The following is a 17,778-nucleotide window of genomic DNA, read 5'->3' on the forward strand; positions in this document are numbered from 1 at the left end:
AGTAGAAGTATAAAGTACTGGAAAAAATCACATACTCATGCAAAGTAATAGCAAAATTGTAAGTAGGGCCTACTGTACTTCAGTAACTCTGAGTGTCCAAATGGAACCACTCTGAGTACATGTCTGAGTACATGTATTTAGTTACTTGCCACATGTTGTAGCAATTCTTTTGTGTCCATAAAAATCTGACTTGAGTACCATGTGTGCCTGCATTCCTACATAACCAGGAGTGTCTTTGAGTAAACACTTCACAGTTTAAAAAAAGTATAGATTTGTAAAACTTGTACTTCAGCCGATCTACAAGCTCACAACGTATTTTCTATTTTCATTATTTGAAACAGGGCTAAAGTGGTTAATTCATAATGCACTTTTTACCTTCCTAGAAATGTTGTGGAGTCAAAAGTACAACACTTGTCTTTGAAATCTAGTGGAGTGGTGCATCCGGCTTTGCCGAGTGTATCGGCAAAGCCTACATAACTTGCTGAAGTATTTAAATATGGGTCTTTCTGTGTTGTAGTCGCTAATTAGAATTAATTCCGACATGACTATGTCTGTCACATACTCTTGGTCTATAGATGGCACCAGTTATCAGGGGTTTAGCTTCAGGATAAATTACTTTTATCCAGAAGGATTATGTGGAGTTGTTTCCCATGTCTGAGAGTACATTAAATGTAATGTTAGATCTCACATAATAGCACACCCCTTCCCCCACACTTATCTCTATCCTTCCTGATGACTATATAACCTTCAATCTCAATTTCAGAATCATTAACAGAGTCATCAAATTTAGTTCTAGAGAAGGACAGAATTCCCACCTGTGTCTGTCGCCACCGGATGAGATGGTGGGATGGTCGGGTCTTCTCCTACGGGCTCTGGGATGTTGTTCGTTGGCTGATTCGTAGCAGGGAGGCTTTGGTTTGGATAACCAGCACTTGTGTTACCAGCGGTGTTGTTGGATCCAGAAGGCAGGGTGGTATCATTAGCATTGCTAGCTCCGAGAGCTAAACTGCTGTTTGCCCCGTTAGCTGGGATGCTAGCGGTCTCTGTAGCCATGATTTCCGGGCACTGTGTGGCAGCGATGGGTCCAGGGTTTGGTCCAGGGTTTGGATGTATATTCCCGGACAGAAGCAAAGTCATGGCTATGATCGCCTTTAACTGCCTTCTGCCATCAAGCTGTGTTTGTTTGTTCTTCCTTGAAGAGACCACATTTCGCCCGGCCAGTGCTTTAGTAAGCATCAATGTTACGTTTCCCGGTGTTGCACCTTTTTCCTTGGAGTTACTCGGAAGCTGCACATCTCGAGATTCTGACAAAATAAGTCCCTGTAAGATCACAGCGTAAATCAGAAGAATGTAATTGCTGACGTTGAGGATGTTTCTCAAGAATTTCAGATGTTTTCTGCGTTGTAGTACGGATCTTGGAATTGTGCGTCCTCTCTTCATGGCAGCCGGATGCAACTGTGATGGCTGAGATGATGCTGTGCTGCTCTCTGAGAGAGAGAGAGAGAGAGAGAGAGAGAGAGACAGGGAGAGTGAGTGTAATTTAAGTAAGTAATTTAGTAGCCTTGGGAACCATGTGGCCCATAGGACATGAGCCTATCTCCTGTTGCTGTAGCGTGAGGCAGCTTCATGTACAAGAACCCCCAGCCATGATGTACAAGTACACCTTGACATGATGCTAGTATGTCACAGGGACTTACCCCAAATCCAAAACCTTGAGTGCCAAGCAGGGAAACATTGGGTTTCATTTATATAGTCTTTGGTATGACCCGGCTGGAGGATCGAACTCTGACCTCCCAATCTCAAGGCTGACACTTTATCCGCAAGGTCACTGAGCTGAGTAAACTATATATTATTTGTCCTGACTTATCTTAATATTTACTTCACTTGTGTGTTTCTGCTGGGTATTGTTGACAACAGGAAACTATTTTTCTACATTGGAGCACCTCATATAAATAAATATATTTCATTATTGTAGCCAGTGTGTACATTTCATCTTATTTTTTAGAATATACATTAGTTGGTAGGACTATTAATGAAGCACAAAAACATTTGCTTGTACAGTATGCTTACCTGCCATGACTTCTGTCTGTCAGTGGTCCTTGTCTGGAGACGTTAAACGTTCATGTAGAACTGAGGTCACACAGCGTCAGATACACGTTGACACTTGATACTAAAAGGGTTTCTATTGGCTGGTCAGATGAAGTGGTGAGCTGGGTGGGGAGACAGAGAGACAGATGGTCAAAGTGGATTCTTACACACATCAACAACAACTGATCCTGTCTACTAGAGTTGTGGACAATAATCGACTCTAAGATGCATTACGTTATGGCCGTGCACGATTCTGCACCGATGCAGTGACGTGACATGAACGATTATAGACTATAGACGTTTATTGTTGATTTTCTTTGTCTTCACTGTCTGTGATGCTGTGGTAACAACATGCCGCTACGCTCTCTCCGAGGGACAATGTGAGGCTGTGGCTAATGGTAAATGGTGCATTTATATAGCGCTTTTATCCAAAACGCTTTACATAGATTGTGCATCACATTCACACATTCATACACCGATGGAGGAGGAAACCATGCAAGGCACCAACCTGCTCATCGGGAGCAATTAGGGGTTCAATGTCTTGCTGAAGGACACTTCGACATTACTCTTGGGGAGCCCCCCAGCCCGGGATCGAACTGGGAACCTTGCGGTTTCCAGTTCACTCTACCCCTGAGCCACTGCCGCCCCTTATAAAGTCATTAAGTCATGAAATCTCAGCCAGTGTTTTAAAAGCAGAGAATCTAATCATCTGTGTTTTACAACAGCAACTCGACCAAGTGTTCTCTCACACACACACACACACACACACACACACACACACACACACACACACACACACACACACACACACACACACACACACACACACACACACACACACACACACACACACACACACACACACACACAGTAACCTCAGTGTTAATTTAACTCTGAGTCAGAGTTAAAATAACACTGAGTTTTTTACTGTAGGTGTTACCTACTTTGAAGTGCCCTTCTTTTACAGCTGCAAAAACCTTATTTTTGAATAAGGTTTTCGCAGCTGTAAAAGAATAAATTCTGTTGTAATTCACTGCAGAAGGATTTATGTGATGTTATTGAAAACTCTCATTATTAGATAAACAAGTCATGGCAATAAGAGAGCGAGAGAAACAAAGAAACAGAGACATTTTGACTTTTGATTAATTGACATCATTTTGTATCTTGCACGAGAGGGGATGAGGAGTCTGCCACAAGCTCAAACTAGGACAACTTCCTGGAACTTGTACAAATGTTTAGCCAGTATGACAGTGTACTCAAACTACATTTAGATGTCAAAGATAAGAAAAAACATACGCGTAAGAGGTGTCAGATTTCACTCTCATCAAACAGAACACAAAGCGATATCATAAAAGCCCTGTCCACCTTCATAAAGAGAGAGATAAGGAAAGAAATAGAATGGGCCAAAATATATTATAGATACTCGTAGATGAAACCAGTGATGTATATCAAAGTGAGCAGGTCTCCTTGGTTGTGCGGATGTCAAGGAGTGCTTCATCCAGGTCTGTAAGGTGTCATGAACAGACAGGTGTGGAGATGTAGAAAACCAGTTATTGAATTACTTCAGAACAATGACCTACAGTTTGAAATAGTTTCAAATTATGTTGTCCAAAACACATTTAGAATCTCAACCACAGACAGCTGGTGTCAAAAAACATATTGACAGGACGGTAGTGCTTAGGAGAAAACAGTGAAATCAGCTGGGGCAGTGCACAAAGGGCATCAAGGCCACTGTGACGGTGGGGCATGTATTTTTTCGAGGGGCTCACGGCCAAACAGAGAGTCAACGAGAGCCATGGCCGTCGTGGCCGCCGTGAAATTCCTGCCCTGGCTATAACACAATAGACTCTAAACCAGGGGTCTTCAACAGGGGGTCTGGGACCCCTATGGGGTCCTTAGAGTTACTACACAGGGGCCACTAAATCTTTGTGTTAGCCACTTGAACTCTATCACACCTATTCTGGGGGAACGTTAGCTGAAAATAGCAGATCTACAAGGCAATTTTCGGCAAAGATGTTGGTGTAGGAGAAAAAAGGAGCAGAGCAAGTACAAGTTGTGAAGGTTTTAAGTGGTTAATTGTCTGAAAATACACATTAACATGAATCCAACACAGCGCTACACATTGATAGTAAAAAGTCTATGCTGCCGTCTATGAAATCTATGAAAAAGTTGAAAACACTTTAGTGTTCCTCAATCTTTTTTGGGCCAGTGCCCCCCAATCCAATATCCAGGTACCTTATCAATCAATCAATCAATCAATGTCTGATTCATATGAATTCATGTCATAACCACAGCCTGGTCTAGGCTCTTTAAATGCAATATTGTGTAATGATTCCATAACGTTTACACCGGAGGCAGAGACATATGGCTTTATTATCCAACTGATTGATCTGAAACGTATTAATAACTGATTCTGCACCTTGGCAGTGGTAAGTAGCAGTACAATGCTGAGGTATTTCCAATTTTCAGTACTTTTACTTCTACTCCACTACATCTCAGAGGCAAATATTATACTTTTCTCCACTAGAATTATTTGAAAACTTTAGTTACTAGTTACTTTGAAGATTTTGATTATCATTACGAAACATATATTATCCACTTCAGCCCTATATATACATTTAGACCATTTGAAAATAGCAGATCTACAAGCTCACAATGCAGCACGATGCGACACATTGTGAACTTGTAGATCTGCTATTTTCAAAATATTTTTTAACTTTTGGTACTTTAAGTAAATATTGATGGCAATTCTTTGGTACTTTTACTCACGTAGATTTTGAATGTCGGACTTTTACTTGTAACAGGGTAATTCTATATTGCAGTATTGATACTTTTACTTAAGTAAAACATGCGAGTACTTTTTCCACCACTGGGCCCTGGAGGGCACGGAAACTTCAGCAAGCAGCCTGTGTGTCTGCCTGCTCCGCTTCACTCTGCTGCTGTTGCAGCAGACATGGTGACCAGGGGTGCAAAAAATTACTAAATGTTTTTACTTAAGTAAAAGTATCAATACTGCAATGTCCGGAATTCAAAATTTACTTGAGTAAAAGTACAAAAGTATTGGTATCAAAATGTACTTAAAGTACCAAAAGTAGAAAGTACTCATTATGCATAATGTCCCGTTTCACAAGTTTTCAAATGTATAAAAATCTTTTGAAAATAGCAGATCTACAAGCTCACAATGTGTCGCACTCGCATCGCGACGCATCGTGAGCTTGTCGATCTGCTATTTTCAAATGGCCGAAATGTATATAGGGCTGAAGTGGTTCATGTATGTTTTGTAATAATCACAATCTACGAAGTAACTAGTAACTAAAGTTGTCAAATAATTGTAGTGGAGTAAAAGTATAATATTTTCCTCTGAGATGTAGTGGAATAGAAGTAAAAGTACTGAAAATTTGAAATACACCAACCAGTAAAGTAAAAGTACCTCAAAATTGTACTTAAGTACAGTACTTGAGTAAATGTACTTACTTACTTTAGTTTACACCACTGATAGTGACTGGGGCCAGCCGGCCGGGGAGTTAAATTTCCGGGGACAGAAGCAGCAGCAAACAAAAATTGTAAGCTTTTTCCTCCCTCTGCTTTCCAGCAAACCCCCTTACGTTTTTTTCTGTGGCATTATGTACCATAGACTGTATAAAATGAAGGTCTTGACTTTAATATGTCTCTGAATTCGTGACAGTCTGACTGAGATTTGAGTTTGAATGAAACGCAACCACTGTGTTGCCAGGTTTTGAGAGAGAAACAAGCACCCAGGTCTATGAAAACAAGCCCAAAAGAAGAAAAAAATCTTGGAAAAAAATAGTTTTGGAACATTTGAAACATTTAAACAAATCCCTGGCTAAAATATTTTCAGATGGGGGTCTGTGGACAAATACATATTTAATATGGGGGTCCTTGCCATGAAAATGTTTGAAAATCACTGGTTTAAACAACATTAGGAAACAAGCCCGAAACAAGACCAAAAAACCTCAGCCCGCAACTACCAATATTTACAAGCAACTTCACAGAAAAGCAAGCCCAAAGTCGCTTATAATAAGCGGACATGGCAACGCTGCACAGCCAGCGTGCCGTGAACAGAGCAGTATATGGAATGCGGTCTGTCTATCTCAATGAGATAGTTCCAATGTTTGGAACTATAGAGCACAGAAGTCCTGACGTCACTCGTTCATCCCCTGGTTCGTACAGTCATTTCTCTATGGAGAATAACATTGGGACTGGGTCATCATAGAATCGTCTCATATAAGAATTGTGGTCCAAAAATAAACGCTGTCGAGCAAGTGATGTGATTGGGCCATCAGCAAGCCCTCCCCGGCCCTCCCCCGTCTTCCCCCGCTTCCCCCTCTTTCAAAGGGCCGCTTCTGGAGTATCAGCGGCCGTGTGGTCCTAGTGCCTGCCTCATTCGTTAGTTTTTTTCGTTCCCCCAAACAGAGGGGCAAAGAGAGCCATGGCCGTCGTGGCCGCCGTGAAATTCCGGCCCTGGCTATAACACAAATAGGCTCTAAACGAGGGGTCTTCAACAGTGGTCCGGGACCCCTAGGGGGTCCTCAGAGTTAGGCTACTACAGGGGGGCCGCTAAATCTTTGTGTGATAGGAACTTATTTTATTACATTAGCCACTTGAACCTTATCATCCCTATTCTGGGGGAACATTAGCTGAAAATAGCAGATCTACAAGGCCATTTTCAGCAAAGAGGTTGGTGTAGGGGGAAAAAGAGCAGATCAAGTACAAGTTGTGAGGGTTTAAGTGGTTAATTGTCTGAAATACACATTAACAAGAATCCAGCGCTACACATTGATGGTAAACAAGTCTATGATGCTATCTATGAAATCTATGAGAACGTTTAATCTGCAATGCAGTTTCAGAATCAATCTTTATTGTCACATCACATTACAGGTAAGGTGGGTGAAATTCTTAATTGTGCAGCTTCATCATTTCAATTTAAAACTGCAAATACTAAAGCATACACAGCTGCAGCCTTGCGTCGGCGCTGCCTGATTTGATACAGCATGTAGTGGGGGGGTCCCTGCTTCATCTCTCTCTCAGCTAAGGGGTCCTTGGCCTGAAGAACGTTGAAGACCCCTGCTCTAGACAATTAGAGCACCGAAGTCTGACGTCACTGCCGCTAGAGGGCGCTGTCCTCCTGGGTCTTCACATTGAAGTAATTCTGCCTTAAAAAGTATTAAAAACTACACTATCGGCTCTGAAATCACTGTCTCTACAGAAACCGCGTTCATGGGAAATGTAGTCTTTGGGTCGTTTGACTTGTTTCTAGCGATTATTGTGTTACTCTTTGGGTAAATGTGTATATTTCCACCTTCAGTCGATGCTTCATATCCATATGAGTCAAATCCCCCGGATGATTTGTTTATGTTTGGAACACAGTTCTTATATGAGGCGATCTAAGATTTCCTCTATGGGGATTTCAACACAAAAAATAACGCAGCGACCCAGGGGGATAGCGCCCTCTAGCGGCAGTGACGTCAGGACTTCGGTGCTCTGTAGACCATTGTTTCTCAACCTATTTGGGGCCAGTGCCCCCCTATCCAATACCCAGGTACCTTATCAATCAATCAATCAATAATCAATCTCTGGTTTATGAATCCATGTCATAACCACAATGGATCCCCCACACCCCCTCCCTCTCTGGTTAGATAGATGAGTTGACATAACATTACACACATACATAACATGATGATACATGAGCACAATTTGCCGCACACACACACACACACACACACACACACACACACACACACACACACACACACACACACACACACACACACACACACACACACACACACACACACACACACACACACACACACAGCTTGTATGTGTTCTTTTTGGCAAGCGACACTGTTGTAGCATGGAATATAGGCTACATTAGACATGCTTCCAGCTGCTTGTACTGTACAACTACATACTGTAGGCCAATCTACCATCAGCCCAATACACACGGGAGTACACACAGCAATCATGGCTCATTTGACTGCAATGTTAATGAAAGGAAGTCTAGGATTAAATGATGAAAATGTGCACTCAATATTAAACTGCCACAGGCCACAGCCCACTCACTCACCGACTTATTTTTTAATGAGGATACATTTACGTTTCTCAAAGCTTCTCAGCCAAGGTGTGAATATATACATTTTCTTAAACACATAATATTTATTTCTCATGCACCATGTCCTCCCCATGTAGGCATGTTGCCAATTTTTCCCCCCAAATGTGTCCAGTTCTATCTCGTTCAAGTGCCTTGTATTCCAGGAGGAAAAAGTGCCCAGTCTTCTGCAGACCCGTAGAGTGTGTAGTCCTATTTAGTGTTACCAGTAATTAGGGTTGTCCCGATACCAGTATCGGTACTCGGGCCCGATACGCCACTTGTGTACTCGAATCGGTACTCGGTAAAGCTCCCGATACTTTTACCCGATACCAAAACATTAACAAGTAGCCAACATGTTATTGCAGTGGCACGGCCCACAGATGGCGCCGTACCATTGGAATGCAAGTTTGTGTTTTTCTACATCCTGCGTGCAGCGTGGCTCGCTGGCTGCACAACAACACAGGCACACACCCCCTTCTTCAATGAATGGAGAAAAAAAAAACATGTCGTCGCTGGTTTGGAAGTACTTTCGCGTTAAAGACGACAACAAAAGCGTGGCAGAATGCAATATATGCTCTGCTAAACAATCGAGGGGGGGCACGAAACCCAGTTCATACAATACAAGCAACTTGATAAAACATCTCGAAAAGAAACACAAGCCGGAGTATGCAGAGTTTAAGGCTGCTAGTGCCAGCAGCACCAAGCTTAAACAGCCAACTTTACCACAAACACTCAAGAAGCGAGAGACAATGTCCAAAGAAAACCCGAAGGCAGTAAAAATAACACAGGCTCTCACCCAATTCATTGCCCTTGACGACCAACCGTTGTCAGTTGTGGAGAATGTGGGATTCCGACGGCTTCTTTACACTTTGGAGCCCAGGTATGAGGTTCCAAGCCGTCATTATCTCACAGAAACCATGTTGCCTAAAGTACACGACTTTGTGAAAGAACACATACTCAGCATGTTGAGTGATATGTCGGCGATTAGTTTAACCACGGATATTTGGAGCAGTAGCGTGAGTCCAATGGCGCTCATCAGCCTAACTGTGCAGTGGATAAACAGTGAGTTCAAGCTTAAAAGAGTCATACTGCACGCCAAACAATGTCGTGGTTCGCATACAGGCCGTGTAATAGCCGATACGTTTGCCGAAATGCTTCAAACGTGGAAGATAACTAAAGAATCCGTTCACGTTGTGGTCCGAGACAATGCCTCGAACATGAAGAAGGCCATGGAGGACGCTGGACTCCCAAGCGTTGGCTGAGTCGCTCACACACTCCAGCTGGCGGTGCACGAAGGTCTTCTTGCTCAGCGAAGTGTTAAAGATGCCGTGGCAGTCGGGAGAAGAATTGTTGGGCACTTTAAACATTCCCAGTTGGCATACTCCCGCCTAGAAGACATCCAGGCGGAGATCAACCAGCCTATAAAACGTCTCCAACAAGACGTACAGACCCGTTGGAACAGTACGTTTTATATGGTGCAATCCCTTATCGAACAGAAACGAGCCCTGGGAATATTTGCGTCAGAACACGACGATCTCCTTGACACCCTCAGTGCTAACCAATGGAGTCTACTGGAGATGTCTATCTCTGTATTGGCTCCCTTTGAACAGTTAACCCGACCCGAAAATGGACCCGTTAGGGTCATTTGGTTCCTGTTAGGCTCCTGTTAGGCTCCCGTTAGGGTCCATTTGGTTCCATTTGTACACTCGGTGCCACGCTAGGAGCTTGTAGATCTGCTATTTTTGAACAGCCAAAGTGTCAAATAATCCTGATTTGAATGATTTTGTCATTAATCCAATTTACAAAGGACCCCAATGGAAACAAGCCATAGGCTTTATTTGGCTTAAAATCCTCTTAACACATTGGGTGCCAAACACGGTCTGAACCGTGTTTGCGCAGAGTAGCGGTCCGGTGCCAAACACGGTTCAGACCGTGAAATTGTCTTTTTATTGGTTTACTGTACATTAACCCCGTATGCAGATCCTCACTGAATTTGGTGCGGCTACATGAAAGGAATCCCAAAAAAAACACGTGATCGAAGTCATACGACCAAAAAAAACTTTCAAAAGAGGAACTGCGGGAAGCTTTCTTCCTGTGCGACCAAACAATTGCTGTTTACAAGCCAGAGAGAGAGAGAGAGAGAGCTGCTGTGATCGGATCGATAGGGAGACTGAGAGGAGAGACTGAGAGAGTGTGTGAGTTTGAGTTAGTTTAGTTATAGTGTTATATAGTTGTGGTAGATTTAAATTTGAGTGAGTGAGAGAGTGATTATATAGAGATAGATTAGATTATTATAGTTAGATAGGTAGATAGATAAGTTAGATAGATATATTATTAGTTATATTGTATTGTGCCAAGTGAGCTATATATTGTGTTAGAAAGGGCGTGGAGGAAGATTTAGCGAGTAGGTAAGGTTTAGATTTAGACAGGTGAAGGAGGATATTTAGTAGGAGTATATAGTCTATTTGTGAGAGAGATAGACTATAGAGTGAGTATGTCAGGTCAGCGAGGGAGAGGCTCTAAACAGCGCGGAGGCGGTCAGCTCTCCGGAGGCTCGCTGCCACAGCAGAGAACAATTCAGCAATACTTTGCTCCCAGAACGAGTGGAACGGCACCACCACCACCACCACCACCACCACCACCACCACCAGAGCCAGCGGTGGGCCCTGGTGGGTCTGTGGCCCCGAAGAACGCCGGTGATCAACACGGCGACCCCCCTCTCCGTAGGGGTTCAAGGAGACGCGTATCGGTGGTGCATCTCCCTCCTGCATCAGGGAGTGAAAATGAGTCGGACACTGACTCTGTAGACTGCTATGATGACTCTGATGAGTGGGAACCAGCAGCCAGTGGTAAGAATACATACATTTTATCGTGTTTGTGTTGTATTTGGTTGGTTATCTAGTTGATATTACGGAGAAAACTTATCAGAAACTCTTGTTTGCTTTACGTTGATGTTGCCAGGCCTGTTTATTGTAAGCCACTCTGGACTTGTTTTTCTGTGAAGCTGCTTGTAGTCAATCATGATGGTTGCAAACTTGCGCTTGTTGTTACAATGTAGGTGAAACGTATGTCTATCAAATATGGTTTTATTGAAAGGCAATCCATGGTTCGAGCTTAGAAAGAGAACGTCGGGAAATGTCCGACGATTTGTATTATTGTGAATGTGATTTTCACGGCTATTGTCCAGTTTTGAAGTGCTCATGTGGCCAAATGACTATAGGCCAGATGAACACTTGAAACCTAGTGGAAAATAGCCGTGACAATTGTATATAGTCTATTCTTTTGGCACATAGTCGCTTCTTTTGGGCTTGTTTTCATAGACCTGGTTGCTTATTCCTATCCCAAGATCTGGCAACCAAAATAAACAGGGACATTCCACAGTCCACACACGCTCACTGTGTACTATAGACCCTCCCACTCTAACTCTCTAACTTATTAGTTCATTTACTATTACCTGCTACTGATGAAATGAAAATGATGTATTCTTCTGATCTGTACGATCTGTATGATTATGACAATTTTGACAATTTAGCCTATATGTACAATGACAGATGCAGTAGGCTAAACTATGTAAAAAATAGCAGATCTACTAGTGACTACCAGAATCTAGTTGTGAGCTTGTAGAGCTGCTTTTTGTTTTAGCAGGTGCAAAGCTCTCTCAAAGAGATAATGTCAGGTCATATAAACAAAATACAACAACACTTTTTGATCCTGTTCTCCTGTCATGAGTTCATATCAACAAAATGTCCTATATTCTGCTTTTTTTGGGGGGTGACCCCCCCTCTAAGACGGCTTCAAAGAGATAATGTCATGTCATGTAAAAAAAAAAAAACAACACCTTTTGCACCTGTTCTCCTGTCACGAGTTCATGTAAACAATTCTATTCTGCTTTTTTTTGGGGGGTGAGCGAGCCCCCCCTTCTAATCAGCTTCAAAGAGCTAGAAGGTCAGACTATCTAAACAAAAAAACAATACAGCTTTGATGCTCTTCTTCCTTTGATGTAATCTTACTATGGGTTGCCTGACCTAAGAACATATGCATCTCTCATCCCTCTGGATAAGAGTGTTTATGCCTAAATATATTTGATGTACTGTATTCTATGATCCTATAACTTACTGAGACACTACACTGTCTCTCTGTATTCTATGATCCTATAGTTTACTGAGACACTACACTGTCTCTCTGTATTCTATGATCCTATAGTTTACTGAGACACTACACTGTCTCTCTGTATTCTATGATCCTATAGTTTACTGAGACACTACACTGTCTCTCTGTATTCTATGATCCTATAGTTTACTGAGACACTACACTGTCTCTGTATTCTATGATCCTATAGTTTACTGAGACACTACACTGTCTCTGTATTCTATGATCCTATAGTTTACTGAGACACTACACTGTCTCTGTATTCTATGATCCTATAGTTTACTGAGACACTACACTGTCTCTGTATTCTATGATCCTATAGTTTACTGAGACACTACACTGTCTCTCTGTATTCTATGATCCTATAGTTTACTGAGACACTCAACTGTCTCTCTGTATTCTATGATCCTATAGTTTACTGAGACACTACACTGTCTCTCTGTATTCTATGATCCTATAGTTTACTGAGACACTACACTGTCTCTGTATTCTATTATCCTATAGTTTACTGAGACACTACACTGTCTCTGTATTCTATGATCCTATAGTTTACTGAGACACTACACTGTCTCTCTGTATTCTATGATCCTATAGTTTACTGAGACACTACACTGTCTCTGTATTCTATGATCCTATAGTTTACTGAGACACTACACTGTCTCTGTATTCTATGATCCTATAGTTTACTGAGACACTACACTGTCTCTGTATTCTATGATCCTATAGTTTACTGAGACACTACACTGTCTCTGTATTCTATGATCCTATAGTTTACTGAGACACTACACTGTCTCTCTGTATTCTATGATCCTATAGTTTACTGAGACACTCAACTGTCTCTCTGTATTCTATGATCCTATAGTTTACTGAGACACTACACTGTCTCTCTGTATTCTATGATCCTATAGTTTACTGAGACACTACACTGTCTCTCTGTATTCTATGATCCTATAGTTTACTGAGACACTACACTGTCTCTGTATTCTATGATCCTATAGTTTACTGAGACACTACACTGTCTCTGTATTCTATGATCCTATAGTTTACTGAGACACTACACTGTCTCTCTGTATTCTATGATCCTATAGTTTACTGAGACACTACACTGTCTCTGTATTCTATGATCCTATAGTTTACTGAGACACTACAATGTGTCTGTATTCTATGATCCTATAGTTTACTGAGACACTACACTGTCTCTCTGTACAGAGCCTAAATCGATTTGATGTACTTATATTGACCAAGTATATTTTATCTTAGGCTCCGACACGGAGGAGGAGCTGGAAGATGCTGTAGCTGGGTCTGTGTATCATCAGCGTGGTAAGTAAAGACATTACAACAGGAATAAAAATGATTCATTCTAAGGTGTGGACGAAATCATATTATGTTATCATGATTGCTTATATGTAACCTTGTTGTAAGTACATTATGTTGTTTATCTTATTCTATTCATCTTTGTGTTCTATGATACATTTTAGTTTACATGACGTAGAGCCAAGATGTCTCTCCTAGTCCTGATGGCTATTGTTTATAGTACAGCTTGTCCTTGTAACATGACAGTATAGCTATGTTCTGATTACTTGTGCTCCTGGCAGAAGGATTGTACAATCCTCCATCGTCCACAGGGGTGAAAATCATTTATTCCATTTTGTGTAAATTATATTTACCAAACTATTTCATATTTTACTGTGATCACAGACACGCAGTCGAGGGGGGAGCAGCAGGAGGAGGAGGAGGAGGAGGAGGAGGAGGAGCAGGGGGAGGAGGAGGAGGAGGAGGAGGAGGAGGAGGAGGAGGAGGAGGACACACCTGGAGTACCACCTGTCAGCCGTAAACGAGGTAAGAACTTTGTCTGTTGTCACACTGAGCTCTCTTTTACCACACAAATGACAAAATATGTATTTTATGCAGGGGTCATCAATATGTCCGTACACAAGTGTTTGTTTTTTTGTTTTTACACACCATTATAATGTTCTTATTTTGAACACACAATTACTGAATGTCAGTCTCCAGGTTTTCTTCAGAATATGTATGACACTGATTTGCTATGACACTATGTATTGAACATTTTATTTTCAAGGACCCCCATAACTTGAGTGTGTACAAATGGAACCAAGGTTCCATTTGTACACACAAAAAAATGTGTACACACTCAAAAATATCCACCACAAGCCAGCATGGCGATGACTCCTGATTTTATGGTAACTTATGTATTTCTAATTTCCAGGTGGTGGGAGGCCTCGTAAAGCTCCAGACTCCAGAGTATGTGTGGTCTGAGTCAGCAGACTGGCCAGAGTGGCAGCCGAAGGACATCCCATTCACTGCTGGGAATCCGGGTCCTAGGGGCAGGGCTGCTGACCTACTGACTGACCAACCAGTTGACTTCCTGGAGCTGCTCATCACTGATGAGCTGCTTGGTCACATTGTTCAGCAAACCAACCTGTATGCACAACGCCGCGTACAGAGCGAGCTGAAGTATGCCAGAGATAAAGCATGGAAGAAGCTGACAGTTGGGGAACTGAAAAACTTTTCTTCCTCACCGGAATTATCCAGAAGCCAAAGCTGGAAGACTATTGGTCAACGGATGAGGCACTAACAACACCCTACTTCCACAAATGCATGGCCAGGAACCGGTTCCAACTGATCCTGAGTAGTCTCCATTTCGTAGACAATGAGACCCTTCACAACAATGATGACCAAAGTCCGCACAGTCCTGGACACCATACTCTCCAATTTCAAGGAAATGTTCCAGCCAGGCAAGAACATTAGCCTAGATGAGGGAATGTTGTGTTGGCGTGGGCGTCTCTCTTGGAAGACATACAACCCAGCAAAGCCCATAAAATATGGCATTAAATCATACATTTTGTGTGATTCGGCCACAGGGTACATGTATGCCATGAAGCCGTTCTGTGGCGAGAGGGTCCCCCTGCAGGAAACCGTGACCTTTCTGCTAGGTGACCTAAAAGGTTACGGTTTTAGATTGTGGATGGACAACTACTACAACTCAGTGAAGCTGTCTTACCACCTCCTTAGTCTCCAGACCCATGTGTGCGGGACCCTGCGAAAGCACAGAGGGGAGCCACCAGTCATCAGCGACCTGACCAATTCCAAGCTGGGAATTGGGTCAACAGTAGTGCGTCACACAGGCGATGTGATGGTGGTGGCATGGAGAGACAAGAGAATCGTCAAGATGATCACCACACACCACCCTGATGAGATGACAACCGTTCCTGTGTGGCAGAAGGCCACAGATAAACGCCCCGCCCGGCAGGTTCCAGTACAGAAGCCATCATGCATTATTGACTACAACAAGCACATGAATGGTGTTGACAAAATGGACCAAAACATAGCATACTACCTGTTTGTGAGGAAGACCACCAAGTGGCCAAAAAAGTTTGTCGCCTATCTGTTCCAAATTAGCCTGTTCAACGCCTTTATCCTATACAAGGCCAACAATCCTCTGCCCAAGTGTCCAATCCTGAAGACCTTCATCCTCAGCGTGGTGAAATCGTGGGCCACCTTCGGAAAACCCGGGGGGGTTGAGGAAGTGGGGGTTGAGGAAGTGGGGGTTGGGGAGGAGGGGGATGGAGAGGAACGCATTGCCCCACCTGCTAATGCACCTGTTGAACCACCTGTACAGAACCCGCGGGGGAGGGCAAGTCGCAGGGCACCACGCATTGCCCCACCTGCTGACCGACCTGTACACAACCCGCGGCCAAGGGCACCACACAAGGACCCTATCAGCAGGCTGAATAAGAATGTGGCTGAACATGAACTGATCCCAGTCCCCCAAACCACAAAAAAGAACCCAGGTAGGGAATGCCGGGTTTGCAGAAGAAGAGACGGCAGGAGAGTAGACACAAGGTACATGTGCAAGTCTTGTTTGGTCCCCTTGTGTAAACTCAGATGCACAACACTGTACCACTCGATAAAGCACTACACTAAAAAGTAATCATTTGAAAGACAGAGAGAGAAACGCACACACACACACACACACACACACACACACACACACACACACACACACACACACACACACACACACACACACACACACACACACACACACACACACACACACAGTGAAACTCCTGTTTGGTCCCCCCCTCCTTATTGTTTTGTAATTGTTGTATTGTACCTGTTCGCCCCCAGAATAGGGATGCTAGCGTTCATGTGGTTACAGACCCCGTTTTATTTGTTTTAGCCTAATGCCTACTTGTTTACTTTTCATATGAATCTTATTGTTTTGGGCCTAATGCCATTTTTGTTTTACTAATCATATGAAGCTCACTACACTGAGAAAGTAGACTAGGCACATCTGCAAATCCTGTCCGGTCCCCTGTGTGTAGGTCACTGTACAACAGTGTACCACTCAAAGAGAACTATGTCTAATTGTTGTATTGTACCTGTTCGCCCCCAGAATAGGGATGCTAGCGTTCATGTGGTTACAGACCCTGTTATTGTTTGTATTTATTTTATACTGTGAATTACAACCGTGAACCTCTATTTTTCTATTTTGGACTTTTGCACTTGGAGTGAAAACAAGCCTATTGTTGTTACATATGCTGCTGTTGTGTGTGGTTGGAATCCAACCTGTACAAGATGTAACAATAAAGTACAACCTTGAACCTTTGAAATGTTTTCTATCATTCTACTGTTATCACCTATGCTGCCTGTGTCTGTAGGAAACCAACGTTTTCCTCTTGTATAGAATATACTGTGAAGTACAACTTTGAACCTCCAACTACATTGTAGTAATGTGGAATGTATTGAGAGAGAGAAACGCACACACACACACACAGTGAACTAACTTTGATATAAGCTGAACTAAGATGCACTTCAAAGAGATTGGAGTTACAACGAGCCTTTATGTTTTCTATCATTATTCTACTGTTATTACCTATGCTGCCTGTGTCTGTAGGAAACCAAAGTTTTCCTCTTGTATAGAATATACTGTAAAGTACAACTTTGAACCTCCAACTACATTGTAGTAATGTGTAATGTATTGAGAGAGAGAGAGACACACACACACACACACACACACTGTGAACTAATGTATTGAGAGAGAGAGAGAGAGAGAGAGAGAGAGAGAGAGAGAGAGAGAGAGAGAGACACACACACTGTGAACTAACTTTGATTTATTATTTGATAACTTTGAAATAAGCTGAACTAAGATGCATTTCAAAGAGATTGGAGTGACAACAAGCCTTTATGTTTTCTATCATTATTCTACTGTTATTACCTATGCTGAGTGAAAACGAAAAGCGTTTTTTTTTTTTTTCTCTAAAGCAACTACTAAAGAGATGAATACTGTCACTGAAGGCAAAAATAAATGTCAAATAATTTTTCAAATAATATTTGAAGAAAAAAAAAAAGTTGTACTAAAATGGCCATAACTCTTATTCTAAATAAATAGTGCTGTTTTTGGT

General features: G+C 42.4%; 2 protein-coding genes across 2 annotated transcripts in view; both read right to left on the reverse strand.

Annotated features, from left to right (window-relative positions):
- Window positions 1-2,185, reverse strand: part of LOC308078258 (NACHT, LRR and PYD domains-containing protein 1-like) — a gene marked incomplete at its 3' end in the record, with an annotated part of 39,670 nt that extends 37,485 nt beyond the window's left edge. Inside the window, exons 1-2 of the mRNA XM_080419379.1 lie at window positions 2,071-2,185; window positions 816-1,487 (exon numbers count right to left, since the gene is read on the reverse strand). Of these exons, the coding sequence (XP_080275505.1) occupies window positions 816-1,487; window positions 2,071-2,077 (679 nt within the window). The 5' untranslated portion in view covers window positions 2,078-2,185. The remainder of the gene's footprint in view (window positions 1-815; window positions 1,488-2,070) is intronic.
- The window catches only part of LOC308078728 (NACHT, LRR and PYD domains-containing protein 1b allele 1-like), a 496,405-nt gene that overhangs the window by 56,670 nt on the left and 421,957 nt on the right, over window positions 1-17,778 (reverse strand). The gene's annotated exons all lie outside the window — the stretch shown is intronic.

The sequence above is a fragment of the Gymnoscopelus braueri genome (assembly GCF_963280865.1).
Source record: "Gymnoscopelus braueri genome assembly, chromosome: 22".
In the NCBI taxonomy this organism is placed as follows: Eukaryota; Metazoa; Chordata; class Actinopteri; order Myctophiformes; family Myctophidae; genus Gymnoscopelus; species Gymnoscopelus braueri.